Source organism: Acartia tonsa, chromosome 3, assembly GCF_053477335.1.
Source record: "Acartia tonsa isolate MP-2025a chromosome 3, ASM5347733v1, whole genome shotgun sequence".
Taxonomy (NCBI): Eukaryota; Metazoa; Arthropoda; class Copepoda; order Calanoida; family Acartiidae; genus Acartia; species Acartia tonsa.
Window position 1 is genome coordinate 51458128 of NC_137262.1, and position 26910 is coordinate 51485037.

The window sequence follows — 26910 nt, forward strand, 5'->3', positions numbered from 1 at the left end:
TATCAGAGGAACTTTTAACAAATATAGAATATAGAAATAAATACAATTTTTGCCAGAAAGTGTCAGGAATTCCTGCCTTTTTCTTTAGACGTGGATTGAATATACAATCTAAGAATTTCTTTATATTTTAGGTACTAACCTGGATGGATAATCTGTAGCTCTGAATGACATCTGGATAAAATTAACCTCTCTCAGTAGTAATTTTAAAATTATTTCACTAGCATCTATACTTTATAATCTGAATCCTATTGAAATTGCATTCCCCATTCTGAGTATCTGTAATATTATATCTTAGACAGAATTATATTTTGCATATGTGTGGAAAACCATACATAAACAAAAAGTAATAAATACAGATCTATCTAGCTGGCTCCTGGAGGCCACCTTGACCCTATCTGGAGCACAACTCAAACCTTTCATCTAAATAAAACAAATTATAACATTGATTTTTTAAACCTGTCCAGCAGGCTCCTGGAGGCTACCTAGAGCCTGCCTGGAACAAAAATAGAAGACTTACTTAATAAATTTTGTCATATTATTATATTTTAATAATTTTCTATTTAGAAACCTTTCCTCTAATATCAAATATTACCTTTATTGGAATTTACCTTGCCACAAGCAGTCACCAGTGGTCACCAGGATCCAGGTAAGGTGTCCAAATCAAAAAGTATCAAAAAATATTATAACTGCCTGTCCAGAGTGTACCTGGAGGCCTGCAGCACCTGAACCTGGAGGCCGATTGTCAATTTACCTTCAAATATGGTAATAACATCCAATAAGTTGCATATTTGGTTTAATAAGTGTATCTCTAACTCTTTAAATAAGAAATTTAAATTTTTACCTGTCCAGAGTGTACCTGGAGGCCTGCAGCACCTAAACCTGGAGGCCGATTGTCAATTTACCTTCAAATATGGTAATAACATCCAAAAAGATGCATATTTTGTTTTATAAGTGTACCTCTAACTCTTCAAATACGAAATTTTAATTTCTACCTGTCCAGAGTGTACCTGGAGGCCTGCAGCACCTAAACCTGGAGGCCGATTGTCATTATTTCTTCAAATATGGTAATAACATCCAAAAAGATGCATATTTGGTTAAATAAGTGTACCTCTAACTCTTCAAATAAATGTTTTTAATTTTTACCTGTCCAGAGTGTACCTGGAGGCCTGCAGCACCTGAACCTGGAGGCCGATTGTCATTTTTTCTTCAAATATGGTAATAACATCCAAAAAGATGCATATTTGGTTAAATAAGTGTACATCAAACTCTTCAAATAAGAAATTTTAATTTTTACCTGTCCAGAGTGTACCTGGAGGCCTGCAGCACCTGAACCTGGAGGCCGATTTTAAATTTTTCTGCAAATATGATGATAACATCCATAAATATGCATATTTGGTTAAATAAGTGTACCTCTAACTCTTCAAATAAGAAAACTTAATTTTTACCTGTCCAGAGTGTACCTGGAGGCCTGCAGCACCTGAACCTGGAGGCCGAATTTAATTTTTTCTGCAGATATGTTAATAACATTCAAAAAGAAGCATATTTTGTTTTATAAGTTGCTCTCTAACTCTTCAAACAAAAATTTTTTAATTTTTTTACCTGTCCAGAAACGACCTTCCAGCCTGCAGCACCTGAACCTGGAGACCTATTCAAAAAATGATTAAATGTACGTGAACTAATACCCAAAAGTAAACTTTTATCCTAAATAACCTATAATCTAAAATCAATACCTAGTCCACTGCACACTGTTTACGCGAAAGTGGCAGAACTTCCCCCCCCCCCCCCTTAGGGAATTCTGACCTACCTTTACTGAGATCTTAATACTGTAAATATAGGATTTGTAAAGTAATATCTGCGAGATTAATCAAGGTCTTTAAAGATTAAACTACGAAAGGACAGGCAAACGAACAGCTATCTACTTTATGATTACTTAATGATTCTTACAGTTTTTGAGAACTTTAAATCAATACCTTACAACCAGAAGATGAACGAGTACTTGTATTTAAATATTCGAGGACATCAAAAATGTGCAAATGCGTGCAAAACTCAATCTTACCGTTTTCGGGATCTTACTGGACACACCGATAAATAACAACCTACTTATTTTAGGGATCACCTGCGTAATAATCACAAGATCAGTGAGACCGAGTACAAGGAATTATTTGAGGACGAAGAAGAGGACAATTATAAACCTCGAAAGTCCAAGAAGAGAAAGAAAGTTGAGTCGGAGAGTGACTCCATGGAGGATGAGTGGACATCAGGTATGCTTGCATTTTATAGAATCGTCCAGCAAACTTAAAACTTTAACGTTATGATATGGTGCAATCACATTAAGTTTTGAATAGAAAAAGTAAAACAATTATGGAGGGCATTTTTTTCCAGGGGCGATTTAACTTGCGAGAATTAAGTTACCTTTCCCAAAAATAGTTAAATAACCTTCCCTACCCCTATAAAAAGCTTCATTTTAAAGGAGAACTATATCGGTCCAGTTGTTTGTATCATTTTAATCTACTCATAGAAAATAATTTACGTGGCTTTGATTTGTTATAAGGAAGCTTCAATTTTAAGTCTGTTTTGCTTAGGAATGAAATTCAACTCTAGTGACAACTCTACAGAGAATGTAATGAAGACAGAACATGACAACTCTGCTGCCAATACATCCACTGAATCTATTGATCCCAGAGGTACACCACATTCTCATCAGGGATAAGTTAATTGAGGATAAATTATTACCTTTCCTTGCAACAAGTCTTGTTTGTATTTCGATGAGACAAATCCACCCCACCTTTCTTATGCCCTCCAACAAAAAAAATCTTTACAATGAAATGTAGCAGGGGTATTATCCTGCATTGTTGACCCTGCTAAAGGGTGGGGGGATAAAAAATATGTGGTTTGAGGGGGGGGGGAGGGGAATTAAAAAATTATGAGAACTGATTTTTTTTCTTTTTTTCTCCCCTCCTTGGTGAAAAAACAAGGATGACAACATCCATAAGTAGCGAAGCACAAAAAATTGTGGATGGGAATACGTAGAAGTAGATTTAAAGTGTATTTATTAAAGTCAAGAATAGATTTATTGGAGAAAATAAACACAAAACCTTGTTTTATTTTGTAGGATGAAGACGGTTAAAGTAAATTACATACTAGATGCACATAACAATGGGAAAAATATTTTGAAACTGTTAATGCAAAAAAGTTTTAAAATTGGACCAAAAATACCAAAGATATGGGGAAATATGTCAAACATATAAAAATAGCCAAAAACCTACAAAAAGGCAGTTTGGCCACCATTGTTTCTTTTCTTAAAACGCCAGAAATTTGATTTTGATATCTTTAACTGTAAACTTTTTGAAAATTGGACCATAAACACTAGACTATAAAAGTTGGAAAGATTTTTAATCAATATAATAGATTTGAAATCTGCATAAAATTTTAAGGATTTTTTATAAAATTAGTTTTTTATATAATTCTTTATTTAAAGGCGCAAATACAAATTAAGTTAAATAATTTTGAGATCTGTGATTGGTGGATTGAAAACTATCTGCGCTCTGATTGGAGAAGCTTAAGTGACGTACATCATTCAACCAATTAGAGCGTAGGTAGTTTCCAATCCAGCTATCCTATTGGTCAAAATTTATTAACTTAAATCGTATTTGCGCCTTTAAATAAAGAATTATATAAAAAACGAATTTTATAAAAAAAATCCTTAAAATTTTATGCAGATTTCAAATCTATTATATTGATTAAAAATCTTTAAAACTTTTATAGTCTAATAAACACCAAAGATATGGGGGAAAATCTGAAAAATATAAAAATAGCCAAAAAACCTGCTAAAAGGCAGTCTGACCGTCATCGTTGTTTTCTTCAAACGACAGGAAATTTAATTTTAATATCTTTCACTCAAAAATTTCTGAAAATCGGGCCATAAACACCAAAGATATGGGGAAAAATGTGAAAAATATAAAAAAAAGCCAAAAACCTGCAATAAGGCAGTCTGACCGTCATCGTTGTTTTCTTCAAACGATGAGAAATTTAATTTTAATCATTAACTGAAAAAATTTTGAAAATCGGACCATAAACACCAAAGATATTGGGAAAATTTGGAAAATATAAAAATAGCCTAAAACCTGCTATTGCTGTTTTATAGTTAATTGTGCTCCTTAATGGTGGGAATGTTGTCAAAAAAATTCAGCTCTCTATCTTTTATAGGAGCCGAGAAAATCACGTTTCCCCCAATTCATTAATTACGGACAGACGGACGGACATTGTGAATTATAGAGTAGCTTCGCTACTAAAAATAATTGAATAAGTGGGAGTAGGGATATGAATAAAATAAAGAGTTCTGGAAATATTTTTCCATTTTACCCCTTTCTGTGCTGGAAAAAAATAGGAAGGGGAAAAAAACTTTTTGCAGCAGAATAATAATTAACTAAGTCACAAATTTCGAACTAACCACTAAATTTGTCTAGGGATGGTGCGTATCAAGAGTGAGCCCTTCGATGATCCCGGGGAGCAACGGCTTGACCTGACCCTGGCGAAACCTGCTAAATCTGACGTTACAAACAATAGTAAGTACATTATTTAAATTGTACTCCTAATTAGGAACAAAATCACTCCAAAGTATTTAGCCATATCGGTGGATAAGTTTGGACATTGCTGGTTTATACAATTTTCAGTCTAATCAAGATTTTAGAAAGTCCCTAAAGGTTTTAAGTCAACGAATTGGAAATTTAGTATTAACCATTGAAGGAGGGGACATTTCATTGTGAATTACACTGATACCAAAAGTTTTAGAATCACGTTATTTTATTCGTTACCTTAAAACTTTTGGAATTTTGGTTAATTTTGATTGTTTGGTTCCAAAGTATTTCAAACTATTCAAAATGCAGGGGTGTATATTCTACATGGGATCCCCTGCTCAGGGGGGGGGGGGGGGGGGGGAAATAAAAAAAAAGTGGTTGGAGGGAAAAAAAATGTAAAAATTAAGAAAACTGAAAACATTTTTTCCATTTCCCCCCCCCCCCCCTCCTTGGTGAAAAAAACTTTTAAAAATGTGTGGTAGGAGGGATAAAATAAATAAATTGTAGAGTTCTTTAAATATTTTTCCATTTTCCCCCTACTTGGTGAGAAAAAACTAGGGGGGGGGAAGAAAAATAAAAAAATTTGTAGCAGGGGAAAAAAAATAAATTTTGTGCAGAATATACACCCCTGTCAAAATGTTAAACTATTAACAAGTGGGGTAAATGTGTTTTAGTTTATCATCATTTGGGATGTTTCTACTTTACTTAACTTGACTATATCGTCCTTGTTTAATTTAGATAATACAAGCTGCAGTGTTTGTAGCATTATGTTTCCTACCAGAAAAGAATTTATTCAACACTGCCAGGTTTATAGTTTATCTTCTACATATTTATATTAGTAGCGCAGTTAATTTAATAGATAGTACGCCTGATTTTTAATTATTATTTTTACATGTTTTTTATTGTTTACTTATAATTCTGAATAATAGTTTACTCTACTTTCTAATCTAAAATATTGTTATCGTGGTAATTTTATATCTTCTTACTAGCAGCTATGCCACTAGCCCCTAATGGGAGAGGTCAGTAAAATAGTCTAAAATCTAGGGTTGGCAATCCGGATCCGGAATCCACCCAATTTTTGGCCAATTTTGGAATCTGGATCCGGAATCCGTTTTTTAATAGCGGATTCCGGATTCTTATTTGGTAGGCTTCTCTTTGAAGGCAAAGATTTTCCTCATTATATATAATATCTTTTAAAATCTGGTTCGATTCTCGGAAGTGAATTATAGAGAACACCAAGAACATTGATTTTGAGAACATATGTAGCACTTAATTTTTAAAAAATTTCTAAAAATCCTTTTAAATATTACTAGAATCCGGATTCCGCAAGAAATCCGCCATTTTTTTGACGGATTCTTTAAGAATCTGGAATCCGAATCCGGCCCAAAAATTCGACGGATTGCCATCACTACAAAATCATCCTATTATCCTACAACTAAAATTCAAAAATATAATGGACTAAAACCATCCCGCGGGACCTATGTAAAGTGCTTTAAAATCGGACATACAAAAAACACTGACAACTTTACACATAGGGTTTTAAAGGGTGTGCAAAAAATGCGGACATTTTTAAAATTTAGATTGCGCGGCTTGTGTTAATAGTAGAAAAACGTTATGCATACCATTAGAACCGCTATGAAGTTTATTTTTTGGAAATATAAAAACGATTCCTGTGCTACGTATAGTTTAGGAGCGATGTGGTAAAATGTCACAACTGCCTTAAAACTTGACTTGCGAGTAAATCATTAAAGATTAAAGTATATAAAAAAATATGTACCTTTTTTAAAATTTAAATTGCGCGGCTTGTGTTAATAGTAGAACAACGTTAAGCATACCATTAGAACCGCTATGAAGTCTTTTTTATGGAACATAAGAACCATTACTGTGCTACTTATAGTTTAGGAGCTACGTAGTAAAATGTCCCAACTGACTTAAAACTTGACTTGCGAGTAAATCATTAAAGATAAAAAAAGTGTGTGCAAAAATGCGGATATTTTTAAAATTCAAACTGCTCGGCTTGTGTGAATAGTAGAAAAATGCTATGTATATCGTTAGAACCGTCATAAGCTCTATTTTTTGGAAATATAAGTACGATTTTTGGGCTATTTTTAGTTTAGGAGCTGTATTGATAAATATGAGAAAAGTGGAAAAATTTTATCTTTAATGATTTACTCGCAAGTCAAGTTTTAAGTCAGTTGGGACATTCTACCACATAGCTCATAAAGGGGGACGTAACTGAAGACTTTTTGATGCAGGGGGGGGGTTTTCTCCGGAACCACTTGATGAACCGTGCAGATTTTTTGGACTTAAGCTTTTATGGGTATGAACATCTCATGGTTTCGAAGTCAACCCCCTACCCCCACCCCCTAGCCCCCCGGGGCTCAAAACCCCCCTAAAAATGAACCTAACCTTAATTTTCTCAAAAACTATTTGACCAATAGATATGATTTCTTAGAATTAAGCTTTCATGCTAATCAACTATCTTTTAGATTTGAAGTCACCCCCCTGCTACCAACCCCTAGCCCTCCGGGGCTCAAAAAAACCTTGAAAATGAACCTAACCTTAATTATCTCAGAAACTATTTGACCAATAGATATGATTTCTTAGAATTAAGCTTTCATACTAATAAACTATCTTTTAGATTAGAAGTCACCCCCCTGCTGCCAACCCCTAGCCCTCCGGGGCTAAAAAAACCCTGGAAATGAACCTAACCTTAATTTTCTCAAAAACTATTTGACCAATAGATATGATTTCTTAGAATTAAGCTTTCATGCTAATAAACTATCTTTTAGATTAGAAGTCACCCCCCTGCTGCCAACCCCTAGCCCTCCGGGGCTCAAAAAACCCTGGAAATGAACCTAACCTTAATTATCTCAGAAACCATTTGAGCAATAGAGATGATTTCTTAAACTTAAGTTTTTATGCATATAACTTGAATTATAGATTCGAAGTTACCCTCCTGCCTCCAACCCCTAGCCCTCCGGGGCTCAAATTAACCCTAAAAATGAACCTAACCTTAATTTTCTCAAAAACTATTTGACCAATAGATATGATTTCTTAGAATTAAGCTTTCATGCTAATAAATTATGTTTTAGATTAGAAGTCACCCCCCGGCTGCCAAATCTTAGCCCTCTGGGGCTCAAAAAACCCTGGAAATGAACCTAACCTTAATAATCTCAGGAACCATTTGATAGATAGAGATGATTTCTTAAACTTAAGTTTTTATGCTTATACCTTGACTTATAGTTTCGAAGTTACCCTCCTGCCTCCAACCCCTAGCCCTCCGGGGCTCAAATTAACCCTAAAAATGAACCTAACCTTAATTTTCTCAAAAACTATTTGACCAATAGATATGATTTCTTAGAATTAAGCTTTCATGCTAATCAACTATCTTTTAGATTTGAAGTCACCCCCCTGCTACCAACCCCTAGCCCTCCGGGGCTCAAAAAAACCTTGAAAATGAACCTAACCTTAATTATCTCAGAAACTATTTAACCAATAGATATGATTTCTTAGAATTAAGCTTTCATACTAATAAACTATCTTTTAGATTAGAAGTCACCCCCCTGCTGCCAACCCCTGGCCCTCCGGGGCTAAAAAAACCCTGGAAATGAACCTAACCTTAATTTTCTCAAAAACTATTTGACCAATAGATATGATTTCTTAGAATTAAGCTTTCATGCTAATAAACTATCTTTTAGATTAGAAGTCACCCCCCTGCTGCCAACCCCTAGCCCTCCGGGGCTAAAAAAACCCTGGAAATGAACCTAACCTTAATTATCTCAGAAACCATTTGAGCAATAGAGATGATTTCTTAAACTTAAGTTTTAATGCATATAACTTGAATTATAGTTTCGAAGTTACCCTCCTGCCTCCAACCCCTAGCCCTCCGGGGCTCAAATTAACCCTAAAAATGAACCTAACCTTAATTTTCTCAAAAACTATTTGACCAATAGATATGATTTCTTAGAATTAAGCTTTCATGCTAATAAATTATGTTTTAGATTAGAAGTCACTCCCTGCTGCCAAATCTTAGCCCTCTGGGGCTCAAAAAACCCTGGAAATGAACCTAACCTTAATAATCTCAGGAACCATTTGATAGATAGAGATGATTTCTTAAACTTAAGTTTTTATGCTTATACCTTGACTTATAGTTTCGAAGTTACCCTCCTGCCTCCAACCCCTAGCCCTCCGGGGCTCAAATTAACCTTAAAAATGAACCTAACCTTAATTTTCTCAAAAACTATTTGACCAATAGATATGATTTCTTAGAATTAAGCTTTCATGCTAAACAACTATCTTTTAGATTTGAAGTCACCCCCCTGCTACCAACCCCTAGCACTCCGGGGCTAAAAAAACCCTGGAAATGAACCTAACCTTAATTTTCTCAAAAACTATTTGACCAATAGATATGATTTCTTAGAATTAAGCTTTCATGCAAATAAACTATCTTTTAGATTAGAAGTCACCCCCCTGCTGCCAACCCCTAGCCCTCCGGGGCTCAAAAAACCCTGGAAATGAACCTAACCTTAATTATCTCAGAAACCATTTGAGCAATAGAGATGATTTCTTAAACTTAAGTTTTTATGCATATAACTTGAATTATAGTTTCGAAGTTACCCTCCTGCCTCCAACCCCTAGCCCTCCGGGGCTCAAATTAACCCTAAAAATGAACCTAACCTTAATTTTCTCAAAAACTATTTGACCAATAGATATGATTTCTTAGAATTAAGCTTTCATGCTAATAAATTATGTTTTAGATTAGAAGTCACCCCCCTGCTGCCAAATCTTAGCCCTCTGGGGCTCAAAAAACCCTGGAAATGAACCTAACCTTAATAATCTCAGGAACCATTTGATAGATAGAGATGATTTCTTAAACTTAAGTTTTTATGCTTATACCTTGACTTATAGTTTCGAAGTTACCCTCCTGCCTCCAACCCCTAGCCCTCCGGGGCTCAAATTAACCCTAAAAATGAACCTAACCTTAATTTTCTCAAAAACTATTTGACCAATAAATATGATTTCTTAGAATTAAGCTTTCATGCTAATAAATTATGTTTTAGATGTGAAATATAGATAGAAAATCAATCAATGTTAAAAAAACAAGGATGACAACATCCATAAAAGCGAAGCACTGAAACTGTAGGACAAACGGACATTAACACTTATATAGTGTCAGAACTGAATAATCAAAATATAAATGTATAAGAGTTGAAGCAAAATTGTAAGTGTAATTTTGTTAAAAAACTGCTTGATACAGGATAATGTTTGTGGACATACTTACATTTTTAGGACTTGATTATAGAGTTGCTTCGCTTGAAACATTATACTTTTTTTGTTGTCCCAGGAATAAACATACCAAAAATCAGATCAATCGGATGATTAGATCACAAAAAAATTTGTTGTTAAAAAAGTAAAAAATCAACATGTTTAAAATGGACGTACGGACATTCTTGTAATGATTATAGAGTTGCTACGCTTTCTAAATCGTACCTAACTACTAAAGGTATCACCATGGAAAGTTTGAAATCAATAGGAAAATTCTAACATGCCTAAATTAACTAAAAAAACTATCCGTTTGTGACTGCTAAATGCTATAGAAAACATCATGCAAAGTTTAAAATCTATAGGACATTTATAACATGTCAAAATGAACGGGAAAAAAGCTAACCCTCACAGACCATATCTAATTAAAGATTTTTCAATAAACAAAGTATTGAGTCCAAACTCTCACAAAATTGATTGACATCCTTCTTCTCCTAGAAAAGTAGTTTTTTGAGCCCCGGGGGGCTAGGGGATCGGGGCAGGGGGGTGACTTCTAAACCATAAAAGTCCTAGAAATCTGCTGTATTGATCAAATGGTTTCTAAGAAAATTAAGGATAGGTTCATTTTTGGGGTTAATTTAAGCCCCGGAGGGCTAAGGGTTGGCGGCAGGAGGGTAACTTCGAAACTATAAGTCAGTTTATAAGCATAAAAACTTAAGTTTAAGAAATCATCTCTATTTATCAAATGGTTCCTGAGATAATTAAGGTTAGGTTCATTTCCAGGGTTTTTTTGAGCCCCGGAGGGTTAGGGGTTGGCAGCAGGGAGGTGACTTCTAATCTAAAACATAATTTATTAGCATGAAAGCTTGATTCTAAGAAATTATATCTAATGGTCAAATAGTTTTTGAGAAAATTAAGGTTAGGTTCATTTTTAGGGTTAATTTGAGCCCCGGAGGGCTAGGGGTTGGAGGCAGGAGGGTAACTTCGAAACTATAAGTCAGTTTATAAGCATAAAAACTTAAGTTTAAGAAATCATCTCTATCTATCAAATGGTTCCTGAGATAATTAAGGTTAGGTTCATTTCCAGGGTTTTTTGAGCCCCGGAGGGCTAGGGGTTGGCAGCAGGGAGGTGACTTCTAATCTAAAACATAATTTATTAGCATGAAAGCTTAATTCTAAGAAATCATATCTATTGGTCAAATAGTTTTTGAGAAAATTAAGGTTAGGTTCATTTTTAGGGTTAATTTGAGCCCCGGAGGGCTAGGGGTTGGAGGCAGGAGGGTAACTTCGAATCTATAAGTTAAGTTATATGCATCTCTATTGCTCAAATAGTTTCTGAGATAATTAAGGTTAGGTTCATTTCCAGGGTTTTTTGAGCCCCGGAGGGCTAGGGGTTGGCAGCAGGGGGGTGACTTCTAATCTAAAAGATAGTTTATTAGCATGAAAGCTTAATTCTAAGAAATCATATCTATTGGTCAAATAGTTTCTGAGATAATTAAGGTTAGGTTCATTTTCAGGGTTTTTTTGAGCCCCGGAGGGCTAGGGGTTGGTAGCGGGGGGGTGACTTTTAATCTAAAAGGTAGTTGATTAGCATGAAAGCTTAATTCTAGGAAATCATATCTATTGGTCAAATAGTTTTGGAGAAAATTAAGGTTAGGTTCATTTTTAGGGGGTTTTTGAGCCCCGGGGGGCTAGGCGGTGGGGGTAGGGGGGTGACTTCGAAACCATGAGATGTTCATACCCATAAAAGCTTAAGTCCAAAAAATCTGCACGGTTCATCAAGTGGTTCCGGAGAAAACCCCCCCCCTGCATCAAAAAGTCTTCAGTTACGTCCCCCTTATACATAGCACAGGAATCGTTTTTATATTTCCAAAAAATAGACTTCATAGCGGTTCTAATGGTATGCATAACGTTGTTCTACTATTAACACAAGCTGAGCAATTATAATTTTAAAAATGTACGTATTTTTATTTGCATACCCTTTAATTTAATCTTTAATGATTTACTCGCAAGTCAAGCTTTAAGCCAGTTGGGACATTTTACCACATAGCTCCTAAACTATACGTAGCACAGGAATCGTTTTTATATTTCCAAAAAATAGACTTCATAGCGGTTCTAATGGTATGCATAACGTTTTTCTACTATTAACACAAGCCGCGCAATCTAAATTTTAAAAATGTCCGCATTTTTTTTGCACACCCTTTAAATTCTTCCTTTCTTGCATTTTTATCAATTTATTTGAATTTCATATTAGATTGTTCATGGAATGAAGTTTAAGAATCGCAAGACCGGAAAACCAATAGCGCTGCCACCTCCGACAGAGGTCTCTGACGGTCTCAAGAGGGTCAAGTCAGATCCAGGTATAAAAATATTCCAACGTTCATTTATTTTGTTGGCGTTATTAGAAAGGCCTGCGTGCGTGTGTGTTGTGTATTTGCTCAGGGAGGGAGGAGACATTGGGCTGTTTATTACACTAGTTCCTAAAGTTTTAAAACATTTTCTTATTTTTTGGCTTAACAGCTTTGGGGATTAATTTTTGTTTTTGATTGGTTGGTTCATTAAGTTGAGTGTCCTAACATTGCAACCACTGTCTGTAACCTACAGAAAAAGTAATAGGAGATGTACATCATTTTTCGGACACTTTCTTATCCCTTTATATCCCTGACTATTTACTATCTTAAATTCTTTCTCATGAAAAAATGTATGTCCTAGATTTATCCAGCGAACCAGCTGTTAAGAAGATCCGTAGTATAACCACCAGCGATGGCTTTGAGATAGAGATTGAAGGCTCGCCTAGCTTGACACACAATAGCTCAGGTTTGTCACCGGGTCAAAAATACAATATTAAGTGAGGTTTTTGCAGGGAGGGAGGGGGCAATGAGCTGTTAATTACCCCAAAGTTTTATAAGAAAGCTTTCTTATTAATTGACTTCACAACTTTGAGGACTTATATTAAATTTTTGATTAGTTGGTTCATTGAGTTCAGTGTCTAAGCGTTTCAGTCACTAATTATAATCTACAAAAGGGATAATTTTGTGTATCATTATACTTAAAAATTTCGGCCATTGTCTTATCCCTTTAGATCCCTGGGGTTTTGACATCTATTGTTAAGTACAAACTTGTTTATACTTTATATAGGTATATAATTTAAATGCTGAATTACGATAAAAACATGGATATTTAATTGTAGGTAATTTTTTTTTTAAGGAAGGATTCAGTATTGTCTACATTTTTAGGTCCATTTGGGCGAGTATCGAACAAGTTATCCAAATGGAACCAGTGCACCTTTCGTTGCGGAGTATGTGACAAGGAGTCGAACAGCAAGAAAGGACTGCTGGGCCATATTGTAGAAAAACATGGTCTTAACACGGCTCAATATGCTTTTGCGGATTATCCTGACTTAGAGGTATGATTTCTTTTATCAATATTTTTTCTCTAGAGTATGGCTGCAAATTCAAAACCATCCTGCCGTATTAGAACCGGTTCTGAGCCGCAATGAAAAACCATGTATCGTGTGATATAGATAATAAAAGAAATATAACATTAATTCCAGTTTTATTAGACATCAGTGAGCCGAAGGGTTTTCTTTTAATCTGAAAATTCAACATTTTACTATCTGCCGAAAGCTGTCTATAATACGATAAAAAAACCATTGGGTATACTATTTGGTAGGGTGGGCCGGATATCCGGCCATTTTCGAATTCCGGCCGGTTACCGGATATTGAAACTATCCGGATACAGGACATCCGGCTGATTTTACTGCCGGATATCCGGTAATTTGCTGGATATCGAGCGTTGGCCAGATATCCGGCCGGATACCTGATATTGAAACTATCCGGATATTCGGTATCCGGCCAAAAAAGTATCCGGCCCAACCTTACTATTTGGGAAATCGAATAATACAAAAACATTCATAAATAAGACAAAAACTCAACTCACCCGGTCATTATAAAAAGCTTGTTCTGAAAGCAGCAACATATTTGAGATCTCCATAATACATCCATTATACATCCAATAGTCAAATAAGAGAAATAAGCGCCATCCTGATATGTAGGTATTGTGTGCTTCTTATTTGCAGATAGGCTTTGTGAGTCTTTGCAAAGGTTTCGTGACTTATTATTTTAATATCCATTTATTGATTGTTTGACTTTCACGAGGCCTTTGATAGTCAGTTGATGGTTCTTCTTGGTTATCTAAAACAAGAGAGCATTACTGATTAGCGTCTCCCTTCTTTTCAGGTGCAGGTACATTATTTTGTACAGAAGTGACTTCTTGAAAACTTGAAGAAAGTCTATCCAAGATAGAATTAAAAGTGTAGACTCTGTTTGTATCTAAATTTTCAGAATGAGCCGATAAATTTAGAGGTGGATGCATAAACGAGTTATCTGTAGAAGGTTGATGAAATATGTCTGAAGGATCTGGATCTGGGTGTTCTTGAGCATCAGAATAATCCCAGTCTAATGATGAGTCATCAGCAGTTTCATCTTCATTACAATGTAATAAATCAAAAACAGTAGAGGAATGTCTTCTCTGTATAGGTTTTGATTCAGGACTTGTCTGTTTGGAGGATTCAGAACTAAATTCAGATTCTGACAGAATACCATCTACTTGGAGAATATCCTTTTTATTCTGTAAACATGCAGTTATTTTACTTTTTGCCGCTGTTTTTTGATATCGTGCGGGTCTCTCTGTTTGCACAATATTTTCAGGTTCCATTGGTTGATGAACAATGACATTTGTTTCTATTTGATATGATGAATTTGCAGATTTAAGTTGGTCAGAAGCCTTTTGTCGTTGTAATTCTAATCTTCTATCCAAACTTGATAAATGTCTGGTCTGGTATTTGCTGTATTCTGTATCCTAATATGTGATTGGTATTCTTGATTTTTATTTCCATTCACACTTTTACAATTTTCGTTTTCATCTTCAGAATTTTCTTCAACATTTCTGATAGGATTCCAATTATTTATTTTCTTTGTTGTTACAGGTTTTTCTTGTGGAATATGGTGAAAACTGTTTGTGACAAATACACGTTCACTGTTGGTTAGATACTGTTTTGAACGAATATTTGGGTTGTTGGAGTGTGGGTGAATAATTTTTTGAATCCTTACCTTTTCTTCTTCAGATTGTGATACAATATAGACATCTCTTGCTTTGTGCTTGTCAGATTTATTTTTTATTACTACAATATCACCTGGCTGGGGCTTGTGCTGTGGTTCCGGAACTTTTTCATTGTGTTTGGTATTATGTTTATCTCTTATCTGAACTTGATCTTTTCTTATCTTTTCATAATCCAAATTTAAATTTTCTCCCGTGTTCATATCACGGTTGAAATGAATCTCAAATGATGAAATTTGTCCTTGTCTGCGTAATTTATTATTCAGCCTGGATACTGTAATTTGAAGTGTTGTATTGTTTACTGGTCTCCCATCTGGTTCTATCCTTTTCAACTCCTGTTCAAGTTCTTGGCAACCCTTGTCTACTACGGCGTTGGCGTTTTTGTTAAAGACATCGGTTTGTATTACTTCAATTTGTAGTTTTTTTAAATCTGGGTCTCTATTATCAATTAATGGGCAGAATCCTTTAGCATTATCGACCGTTAATCTACATTTTCCTAATAGTTTGATAGGATTTATAGTTTCTATTATAGCAGATTTTAGTTCTTGGTGAGTTTCATTTTTGATAATTTTGGCTGCTGTTAAGCTAGAAAAATGATCACGAACTATAAAAATACACTGACCTTGTCTCCTTATTACATCTCCATGAAATTCGACTCCAGGGACTCTGACATCAGTTTCAGTTTTGTTGCTGGTCACTGTGGGTATTTTTTTCTGAGTAGAACAGAAGAAACATTCATTATATAACTTTTCTAGGGCCGGGGTTAATCCTACAGAGTAGAAAGATTTATCAAAATGAGCTTTGAGTTGAGACTTTGTAGGATGTTGTAAATGATTATGAATTTGCCATAAAACCGCCGGCAGATGTGATTGAGGTATAACAATCAGATCTTTAGTACTTGTGGAAAATTTGTTGTGTTGAGAAGGTACAATTAACATATTGTCTTTATCTAATTTTGCCACAGAGCACAATCTTCGTATTTCAGAATAAATTTTACCTGACTGTTTAGTTGGGGTTTTACCAGACTTCAGGAGATACTTTGCATCTTTACATGCTTTCTGTTGGTCTTGTATGTTATTCCATGCTGTTCTGTTGTGTAATACAGATACTGGTTCCATATGATTTATAGCAGCAGGTATAATAACAGAGTCAGATTTTTCTGAAATAAACAAGCAAATAGAGCAGTGTTCAGCATTACATGAGCTTGGATGTCTTGACTGAAAATCACTACTTTGATTTTGATTGGACTTGCCACTTGCCAGTTGGACGACAATAGGTAATCTATTTATATTACTAATAAAACTTTGCATTCTTGGATTTGAACTGTAATGACCTTTTTTTATTAGTTTAACGGCATCTGCAACTGGTTTACTGTCGGGTGTTATAATAATGGGTTTAGTACATTCTTTTAATATGTTGTACTCCGAATTTATTGCTGTAGCAAATGCTAAACTTTCTAATTCACATGCCATCCATTTTGAATGATTAGGGCTCAATTTGGCACTATGAAATGCAACAGGTAGCTTTTTACCGTCTTTGATGCAATACAAAGTATGGCCTATACCTGGGGTTGATTTAGCAGCATCAACTTCTAGGAGCAGCTGGTCATCAGGATGAGGAAGGTACAGGGTCTGGAGCTTATCTACGGCTTCTGTTGCTAATCTAAATTGATTTATCAAGTTTCTATCCCATTCTATAACATCTTTAGAGTTTTTATCTGCCACTTCTAAGTCAAAAGGATTTAACATTAATGTGAGGTTTGGTGATGATGGAAGTAATGTTTTATATAATCCTAGCCAACTTCTTAGATCTTTAACAGTTTTTATGTCCTCATGTTTTGTATTTCTTAGGGCATTTACACGATGGGGGGATGGTGCTAAAAATCCACCTTGTTGCCATTTCCAACCTAATACATCTACACTACGAAGAAATACCTTGGTTTTTGACGGAGAAATCTTGATATTTGCAGCTTGAAATTTTTTCAGTATTTCCTTGTAGTTTTCCGCCGTTTCCATGGGGGTTCGTCCACCTACAATAATATCGTCAGCAATGCGTGCACATTTCCCAGCTTTCATCTCTGGACCTAATATTTTGCTCAGCATTTCATCCAGTTCTTCAGACTGTCCTATGAGACCTTGACCTGACCTTTTCAAAAATCTAAGCCCATCAAAGGGTGTTGAAACTCCAAGCCACTGATAATCATCTGAACAGACATGATTTTGAAAAAATCCTGAATGAAGGTCAGTAGTTATAATATAATTCCATTTACCCAATGTAGTGAAAATATCTTTAGGTTTGGTGATTGTAGTAGGAATATTTTTTAAGTAATCATTGAGTTGTGTAAAGTTTATGACAACTCTGACGTCATCAATTCCTAGATCTTGTTTAGCCTTATTTTTAGCCTTTTGTTTTCTGACTAGAAAAGCAGGGGAACAATATTGAATGGGTATATCATAGTCTTGAGGAATGCCAAAAACGCCCTTTTCTGTCAAATCATCACATACATTTTGTAAAAGGACTTTTGTTTGATGATCATAGTTAATGTTTTGAACTTTAGCTGCTGTTGGCCTATTCGGACCCGCCCAATTAAGTTTAGAAATATGTTTGCCATATCTATGGTTGTAGCCTGTAGAAATGTCGTTGTTAAATACATCTCTATAAGTATGATGAATATCATTAACATACCTTAAAATGTCCGGGTGAATATCTTCTTTGTTTACTTCAATTTTTCCAGTATTATCGACATCTGTGGGAGTTGTATGTTTATTAGTATTTACAGGTATATCATCATTGTTGTTAAAGTCATCATTCATTGTACGGACTTGAACTTTGGGGCTACTTTTAGTATGTACAATCTCATTATAGTTATTTTTGACACTGATTTGGCCGTTTTTAACTGAACAAAGTTGAGGGTCTGGCCACTGTATTCCTTTGTTCTGGTGCCATGGTTGGACTGCTAGAATTGTGTCATCATCGTGGGGTACTGAGAACTGCACTTCTTGGCCTGGCAATATAACATTAAGATGGTTATTTTGCAATAATAAATTGTTAGGTTGGGTCGGCAAAATGAGAGATTTACTAGTTTCAGAAATAACATATTTTTTGTGGACAGAAATTGTTTTGGCATTAAAATCTTGAATTATTGAATTTTCTTTTATAAAATTGTTCCCTGCGACAAAAGGACAATGTAAACTTTCAGTTACAATTGCATGGAATCTTACACACCAATTGTTACGGTAAAGTATTTCATCAATTTCCCCAATTGCAGCCATTTTTGTTCTCCCGTCCGCTAGTTTAGAGAGTTGGGAATTGGGTTTAATTTTGAAACCATGGGCTAGAACATCAGACAATTTAGCATAACTAACCGTAGCGCTGGAATCCAGGTCCAAAAAAATATCTTTTTTGTTGATATCTTGTACAGAGAGTGTTTGACTGGCGACGGGTTGAATAAAGTTACAGGTCAGAGGCTTGCTAAAATTAGAGTTATTTTCAGAATTATCAACTTTTGAATTATTGGCCATAGAAGAATTAAACTTTACCTGCTGCTGGTCTTGCAGCTGCTGAGTCTCATCTTGGTCATATCCATATTCTCGGGCAATAGAATCATCATCTTCTTCAATATTTATTGTGCTGAGCTGTTGGCTGATTCTGTTGGTTAAAAGCTGTTTGTCTTTAGCAGACAATGATGGACATGTTGCTTCTCCCAAATAGTGACTGGTAAACAAGGCTTTTGATAATCCTGATAGTTGGCATACTCTGCAAAATGGTGTTGGCTGTTGGCTAAATGTTTGGGGCTGACTATTTGAGGCAGACTGCTGATTGGGTGTGAATCTAGGTCTGGATTGTTGATATCTTCTCTGTTGGAAATTTGATCTGTTGAATGATGGTCTTGAGTAGTTTTTTGTTGATGTGTAGTTGCATTGTGCTTCTTCAATTGATGATACTTGTGGGGAATCAGATTCTATTTCAAGAATGAAATGTTTAGATTTTGTTAAGATTTCATTTTTAAAATCCATGAGATGCTTATCTTTGCCAATTTTGTGGGCATACATTTCTCTAATATACAGGGTGTCCCTCGTAAACTGGTTTTTTTGAAACGCTTATTACTCCCTTTCTATTTGAGCTATCTTAGTAAAATAAAAAGTATTTGACAGCCTACTACTGACCATTTCATGATATAGTGATGAAAAATCCGCAAAGTTAACAGAAAAAAATCTACAAGGTAATACATAACAGGCTGATTTAGTGAATATAAGACTAATCCACAAGAAAAAAATGCCTTAGTTAACTTTTAAAGCAGCTGGTGGTCAAACGGTGGATCACAAAGACTTACTCCAGACATTATAAGAACTGGCATTGTAGTATAATTAAAAAGTCTGGTATATTTCAGGTTCTTGTGTGCATTTGAAGCGAGCTCACATGAAAAATTAACAAAAAAAGATCAATATTATGCCTATTTTTACGTATTGTTCACTTATATTACACTTCAGATTCTTGAATATTAAGAATTTCTGGTATGCCATGTCAAGCCTATTCCATTTTTGTGCTTAGAAAGTCTGAGCGACCAGCCGTTTGAACCCTAGCTAATCTTAAAGTTCACAAAGCAAATATTTTCTTGTGGGTTAGTCTAAATTCAATAAAATTAGCCTCTTATGTAATACCTCGTAGATTTTTTCCTGTTTATTTTGTAGATTTTTCATTATTACTCCATAAAATGGTCAGTAGCAGGCTTTCAAATACTTTTTATTTTACGAAGATAGCTCAAATATTAAGGGAGTAATAAGCGTTTCAAAAAAACCAGTTTACGAGGGACACCCTGTATGATGGAAGCTTGGGATGGATCAGTGTAAGAACATTAAGAAGGATTAGATCTTCATGACTGGGTGAAAGACGTTCATCTTCGGTTAAGATTTCATTTTTCCATTCTATTTTTGAATCCTTCTTTGCCAGATTACCAATGATGAGAGATCTGTACTGGTTGTAAAATCCGACAGGTGTGACTGATCCCGCAGGATCCCACTGGAGGTCAAGTAGATTTAGGAAGAATATTCCTTGTGTTTGAATATTGTAATCTTCTCTGATTTTTTTGTATATCCATTTGAGCGATGAAGAATGTCTCATGATTGGGTTGAAATAATCACAGTGTACAAATTTTGCAACTATTGAAACAAATTGACGGAGGTCTCTACGCAGGTCTGGTAGGTCTTCTGCTTTATCCGGTGCTATAGCAGACAAAATTCTTTTTTCATTATTCTCGGCAGGTGTCCATTCAGAATATCTACCACCGGGAAGAAATTTTCTGAATTTTTCTTCTATTTCTAAATAGACCTCAATGGTTTCTTTCCAGATTTCAAACTGGACATCCGTTATGTTTTCTTGAGGTAGAACATTCGGTGGATAAATCTTGATTGATGACATGTTGAGCTCAGATCTCTTATTTGTCTACCGGATGTATTATAGAGACCGAAAAGGGGGAGTTAAAAAGGGGGGGGGGTTAAAATTACATGTTTAAAATTAAGATTAATAAATAACTAAAAAATCACTATATTTTTTTTAAATCACTTTAAAATTTGTCTAATTCCAAGCAAGAGGAAAAATGTTTATTTTTTTCCAAAGTTTATAGAGGAGAAATCTCCGATGGGGGTAGGAGGCTGTTCTGGTCAGAGGTGTGAGTTTGTCTCGGCTGCCACCACATAAATAAGACAAAAACTCAACTCACCCGGTCATTATAAAAAGCTTGTTCTGAAAGCAGCAACATATTTGAGATCTCCATAATACATCCATTATACATCCAATAGTCAAATAAGAGAAATAAGCGCCATCCTGATATGTAGGTATTGTGTGCTTCTTATTTGCAGATAGGCTTTGTGAGTCTTTGCAAAGGTTTCGTGACTTATTATTTTAATATCCATTTATTGATTGTTTGACTTTCACGAGGCCTTTGATAGTCAGTTGATGGTTCTTCTTGGTTATCTAAAACAAGAGAGCATTACTGATTAGCGATTGTTTAGGTCAGCGTGGAATGGTTTTTCTGTCGACTTTGTCAAGGAAGTGTAAAGTTCAACAAGGATCAGATTATTGCTCATTTAAAACCTCACAGAATTGGATTAGAGGAATATGAAAGGGATTATATGAAGGTAAAATATTTTCTTTTAACATTGAATATTACTTTAATATTACAGCCTATTAATAATACGTTCATACTATTAAAGAATAAAAGCAGCTGAAGCTATTGCAAAGCTTTTATAAACGGCATCTCCTTATTATAAATAACATGAATTTGATAACCAAATTAATATTTTTGTTAATACTTACTTTTCAAAATAGCTTTATTAAATTTTAGATTAAACCAAAATCAATTTTGTACTTATATATTCTTGACGCTGCGCTTATTCTGGACATGATTTTCCTTGAATTTCTAGGCTGAGGACTGGCCATACCACCCAAGTCATGTGCGTATACCTGGCTCCAACAGTACCCCGTCTTCGGCCAGCAAAAGCAAGAAATTACCGCGTAGGTCGATTAGTCAAGATTCTACTGAAAGCAATGGGTAAGACTTTGTTATGCCTTTTTGGAAAAAAAGAATATGGTTTTCACTTCTTCCACGGATTGAATACAAGAAGGTTTTATGCTTTTTCGTCAAAGGCCATTAGGACCTCAAAAAGTTTGGCTGTCCTTTTGTTCTTCGTGTTGGTGTGTGTGTTACGTTACACATTTTCCCAGCTGAAACTTTCGGACACACGGTTTTAAGATTCTTTTTCGACTAAAAGCATTATAAAATATTCCATTTTTTTAAATGCAGTAATAGGAATTCTATATGCCAATTAGTAAGATATGTTTGTAAAGACTAATCTTGTTTTATATATAAAGATGTTCAAGCCCGGATACCGCCTATGAGAGTTTGAGTGTCCCTTTTCCTGGGAGCAGAACAGCCTCACCTGGCCTGGAAGCATCTGCCACTGGACAGGATCCATGGAACAAGTAAGATTAGTTAGATTTTAAATAAGTACAATCGTCCATAAAATACGGTGCTTTCAATCAAGCTTAATTCTTGACCACCGAACACCCCCTACCTAATTTGATTTTGGAAGAAGAAAAAAATATATATACCCCCTGCGGAGGGCTCTAAAGGTACTCATGGGACTCATTTAGACTTTTCTTAACCTAACCTAACCTAAAACAAGCATCAAGTTAATAAACGTTTTTTTACTAGGTAGGTATAAAATATTTAAAATTTTAGATGTGAATTTCAATGCTTCCTGTGTAACAGTGTCTTCCCAGATAAAAGAAACATAAGGTCAGTTTGCTTTATTTCATAGGAAATGGGCGTGCTAAATAAGTCTGTTTAGAGGGGGGCGGGGGTTGATTTTCAATCAAATTGTCCGAAGTTTTTTTTTGCGGGGAAGGGGGCGGAAATTACATGAAACATATTTTAGTGGGGTGTTCTATGATATTACATCTCCCCATCCCCATTAGGACTTAATGCATATTTAACTTTGATAGTTTTAAAATGTATTACTGATATTTTTAGATCTCACGTACAAACAGTACATAATCTGGATTTTTCTCTGTATGTTGATAAGTTTGGACCGCCAGAAACCAAAACACCAAAGGTACATTTTATTTGTAGATTTATTATATTATTTTTTAAAAGCTCATTTAAAATTAATTCTATGAAATTATTCTCATTTTTGTTGTCAATTCTTATATAAAATTAAAACGATGTCTATCTGTAGCTTAAGATCTAGCTAACCGCTTGACTGACATGGTTTTATTACTGGGAAGGGTAACTCCACCTCCCAAGAGAAATCTCCCTAGAAACAATAAAAATATCAAAAAATAAATTGAAAATGGAGCCCCCTCCCCTATCTTATATAAAATGCTCCTTAAGGCCTCTCAAAAAAAATTTATTTTAGTGGGAATGTAAGATTTGTAATGCAAGCACCCGCCATGCCCGCAACAATATATATACTCATCTTCGTGAAATACACTCACTCACCATTGACCAGTACAAGGTAAATTTTGTAGGTAGATGCTTCGCGGCATTTGCGCATTTTTTTCAGTAACCCGTTATGTTTTGATTTTAGGTAGGTATGTTAAAAATCTTATGTTTCTCAATCTATTTTTTTTTAATACACTTTTCTAAGACATGAAGATATATTTAGATTTTAGCAATCATTTTCGATTCATTTTGTCTCAGGTAGAAGTGAATCTATCAAAAAATTATTTAGGTCTAAAATTATTTAAGAATTATCTTTGGATTTATAACAAATACCTAACGATATATTGCGGTATTTTAACGGTAAGAATAAGCATAAGATAAATGTCTATTGAGCTTTGTTATAAATGATTGTATGAAACTTGATTATAGAGTTTTAGCTGTTTAGGTTTACTAAACACTTGATTTTATGAGATCCTATCTTAGATTGTGTCTTGATTTAATATTTAGCTACTTGTTTTTTTAGGCTACCTACGGTATCCCTGGAGGCTCAGAGCAGATTTCAGGTTCAGATCCTGTTGAAACTACCTGGCCTGACAGTAAAAGTGTTACCAGCAATGCTCCGCTGAAAGAAAAATGGAACAAATGTGTGTTCACCTGCCCAGTATGTGGCAAGGTAAAACAAATATTCCATAACAATATGTATCATTAATGTAGCACAATTTGAACAATGTTTTACAAAGATCTGCAATCAAAGGCTTGGTTTTCTTTTAGTAGGTCTTTAGCGTTACAGTGTTTATGATATGACCTTATCAGTACATTAAGTCTTTGGCAGACGAACAGATACAAAAATTAACATCATATTTAACAAAAATTATCCTCATAATACATTTAGTCAGTTTACTGAATCTACTTAATGTGCATTTAGCAATTTCTGCTGTAAACGTGTGTATTTGAGTTAGTTTTAGCGTATATAATTTGATTTGTTGCGTAGAAACTGTATCTTTAACTAAATAAATTCTTCCTCAGGGATCTCAAGGGATAAGACAATGGACGATATATTTATGTACATCCACAATGATTATAAATAAAATCATTCCCTCTGTAGATTTAAATCATTGGTACTTTACTAGGTTTGAACTAATCCAATCACAAGTACCCTAAGTTTTTTATCCAACAAATAAGCAGGGGTGTATATTCTGCACAAGATTTATTTTTTTTCCCCGGCTACAAATTTCTTTATTCCCCCCCCCCCCCCCTAGTTTTTTCTCACCAAGTAGGAGGGAAAATGAAAAAATATTTAAAGAACTCTATATTTTATTTATTTTTTCCCTCCTACCACACATTCTTTTAGTTTTTTTTACCAAGGAGGGGGGGGGGGGGATGGAAAAATGTTTTCAGTTTTCTTAATTTTTATATTTTTTTTCCCTCCAACCACTTATTTTTTATTTTTTTCCCCCCTCCCTGAGCCGGGGATCCCATGTAGAATATACAATATACCCCTGCAAATAAGATAAAGTGATTTGAATAGTAGTGCTATTTGGCATAATATTTTTATTGTTTAGACGTCCAATGACAAAGCAGTTATACGTGCTCACACCAAAGCTGATCATGATATTGAACCAGATATTATTGAGAGAGAATACGGAGCTATGGAGACACATACAGAATATTTTCATTGCAAGGTAAGCATTAAAATAAAAGGGGGGAGGGTATTTTAGAGATCTTGTATTGCAAACAAAGTATCCCATCTGTTTCTTCGATTTAATTGTATTATTTAAACACTAGCGGCTACGCCCCTAGAGGCCTCTAGTGGCACTTTAAATGTTTTTGTTTGTTAAAGTCTATGTTAATTATTTATGTTACGATACCTACCATATGTTACGTTGCAGTCTCCTTATTTATGTTACGATACCTACCATATGTAACGTTGAAGTCTCCCAGATTTTAAGAAAATTTCCAATTTTTTGTCATTTCTTTTGGGAGGGTGGTAGTACCCTCCCCCAAAATAGTTAAAAACCTTCCCAGGACATATGAGAATCTACCCTGTTAAGGAGAACCCGATCGGTTCAGCGGTTAGCGAGATCCTTCGGTACAGACAGACAGACAAACATCCTGTTACTTTAGTATAAGGATTATAGGCTTAGTGTTATATACGAACTATTAGTTTTTACATTTAGTGGAAATAAATCAGATACTGAAAAGTTATATAAAATAAATGTTTTAGCTCTGTGACTCAGTGATCAAGCATATCCACAAGAACATCAGTATGCACCTGCAGAAATCTCACCAGCTCACACCAGAAGAATATGAACCACAGCATACTCCTGTACAACCAAAGATTCAACCACCTAAGGTAAGATTTCTTTTGCCTCTTAAAAACTGAAAATATGATCAGTTAAGTCAAATAGTAACAGTTAATCAATTCAAATCAAAACTATGAAATAAATTTAGTAGATATACCCTTATAATTGTGTACAGCTACTCAAAATTGTCTAAAACTAAAGAATATTCTTGTTTAGAGGGGTAAACTATCATCAGTGAAGTGTAAGAACTGTGACAAATGTTTTTCCTCTCCAAGTAACAGATCGCGGCATATGCGCAACGGCATTTGTGGAAAGAAAGATGAAACAGTCACAGAGGTAAATTATTTGTTGTTGATAATAATAACGCAAATTTTTAAGATTTTAAAAGATATGTAAATAATCTAAAACTTTCTCACGCCCCATGATGTATAAAGAAAAGTTTTTTCCAATTAAATTCCTGTTTTTTATTTACATTGAGTAAAAGGGATAAGGGATGGGAAACGTAGGAAAATATTATTTCAGGCCTATTTCAAGCTTAGGCCTATTTCTAGCCTAATAAACCAGTTTTTGGATAGCGCAGTGATTCGTATAAAATGCTAATGAAAAAGCTGTGTGTGTGTGTAGATAAAGTATAGAATCAAATTCAGGTAGCTAGTTTAAAGTAAAAAACATAACTTTTTATAAACCTATATATTAATGGCTTTTGTTAAAATGAAGTTTTTTCTCTCCCAAAATTTTTTATCTTTTACTTTGGTAATTTGAACTGTCAGAAAGCTATCGTTGGGTTTCCCTCAGACAGATTTTAGTTTGTATTATTTGCATTTTTATTAATGAGTAAAAATTTTATTTGAAAATTTCATTGCTAATTAAAATTCAAAATAAATAAATAAATATGCACTTGGGTAACATTCTATCAAGTTCTTTGGATACTATAATGTAATGATATATCTGTACTGTGTTGTATTGTACAAAAATTAGGGTTACGGTGTTGTATCAATTCCGTACTAAATTTTTAAAATTCAAAATACAACATCTAATTTATAAACTACCAAATGAAAATTCATAGCTACCTTCTTTTCAAAAAAATAATCCCGTTATTTTTGGCGCCGCCAATTGGTGATTGGTTGATACAAAACAAGCTTAAATCACAGAACACTATTGGTTTAGAGCGGCAGCCAATATGAGCCGTCCGCCAGTAAGGTCATTAAATTAGGCAAATGGTAAAAGTTGCATGATCCCTTTCAAAACCAGGCCGAGACCTAATTTATGGCCAGGTTTCCTATCCCTTATCCCTGACATTGAATAATCTTTTTTTAGGATAAAGCTGTAGTGCCGAACCAGTGTCCCCTGTGGGATTGTCAACAAGTTTTCGAGTCACAGGACCTTGTGACCAAGCACCTGGAAAGTGCACATACCATCAAGAGAGATTGTGTGGTAAGTTAGATAACTAAGAATAGGTATCAAAGCAATGACAAACCTTGTTACTCAATACTTCAAAATGTTTTTTTCGTCAATGTATGCTAGTTAAGTCCTTCTTTGAAATAATGTGAGAACGTGAGAAAGTAGGTTTTTTTCAGATATTAGGACAATGGATATATTGAAATGGGAAATTCGTCTTCAATTTAGGTGGCTAATGTGTAATTTATTTATTGGTTCAGTAGGAGGAAAGGGGATGAGAAAAGGGTTCTATCGTTATTTTAGCCAG

At 34.7% G+C, this 26910-nt stretch overlaps 1 protein-coding gene across 1 annotated transcript in view; it reads left to right on the forward strand.

The window, feature by feature from the left end:
* LOC145314539 (uncharacterized) overlaps positions 1 to 26910 on the forward strand; it is a 63467-nt gene that overhangs the window by 35385 nt on the left and 1172 nt on the right. The window contains exons 20-37 of the mRNA XM_080154496.1: positions 2110 to 2261; positions 2583 to 2684; positions 4467 to 4565; positions 5316 to 5383; positions 12097 to 12202; positions 12555 to 12659; positions 13079 to 13248; positions 20972 to 21097; positions 21383 to 21510; positions 21831 to 21941; positions 22201 to 22257; positions 22492 to 22573; positions 22877 to 22975; positions 23426 to 23575; positions 24465 to 24584; positions 25127 to 25255; positions 25422 to 25541; positions 26523 to 26639. Coding sequence (XP_080010622.1) covers positions 2110 to 2261; positions 2583 to 2684; positions 4467 to 4565; positions 5316 to 5383; positions 12097 to 12202; positions 12555 to 12659; positions 13079 to 13248; positions 20972 to 21097; positions 21383 to 21510; positions 21831 to 21941; positions 22201 to 22257; positions 22492 to 22573; positions 22877 to 22975; positions 23426 to 23575; positions 24465 to 24584; positions 25127 to 25255; positions 25422 to 25541; positions 26523 to 26639 — 2041 coding nt within the window. The remainder of the gene's footprint in view (positions 1 to 2109; positions 2262 to 2582; positions 2685 to 4466; positions 4566 to 5315; positions 5384 to 12096; positions 12203 to 12554; positions 12660 to 13078; positions 13249 to 20971; positions 21098 to 21382; positions 21511 to 21830; positions 21942 to 22200; positions 22258 to 22491; positions 22574 to 22876; positions 22976 to 23425; positions 23576 to 24464; positions 24585 to 25126; positions 25256 to 25421; positions 25542 to 26522; positions 26640 to 26910) is intronic.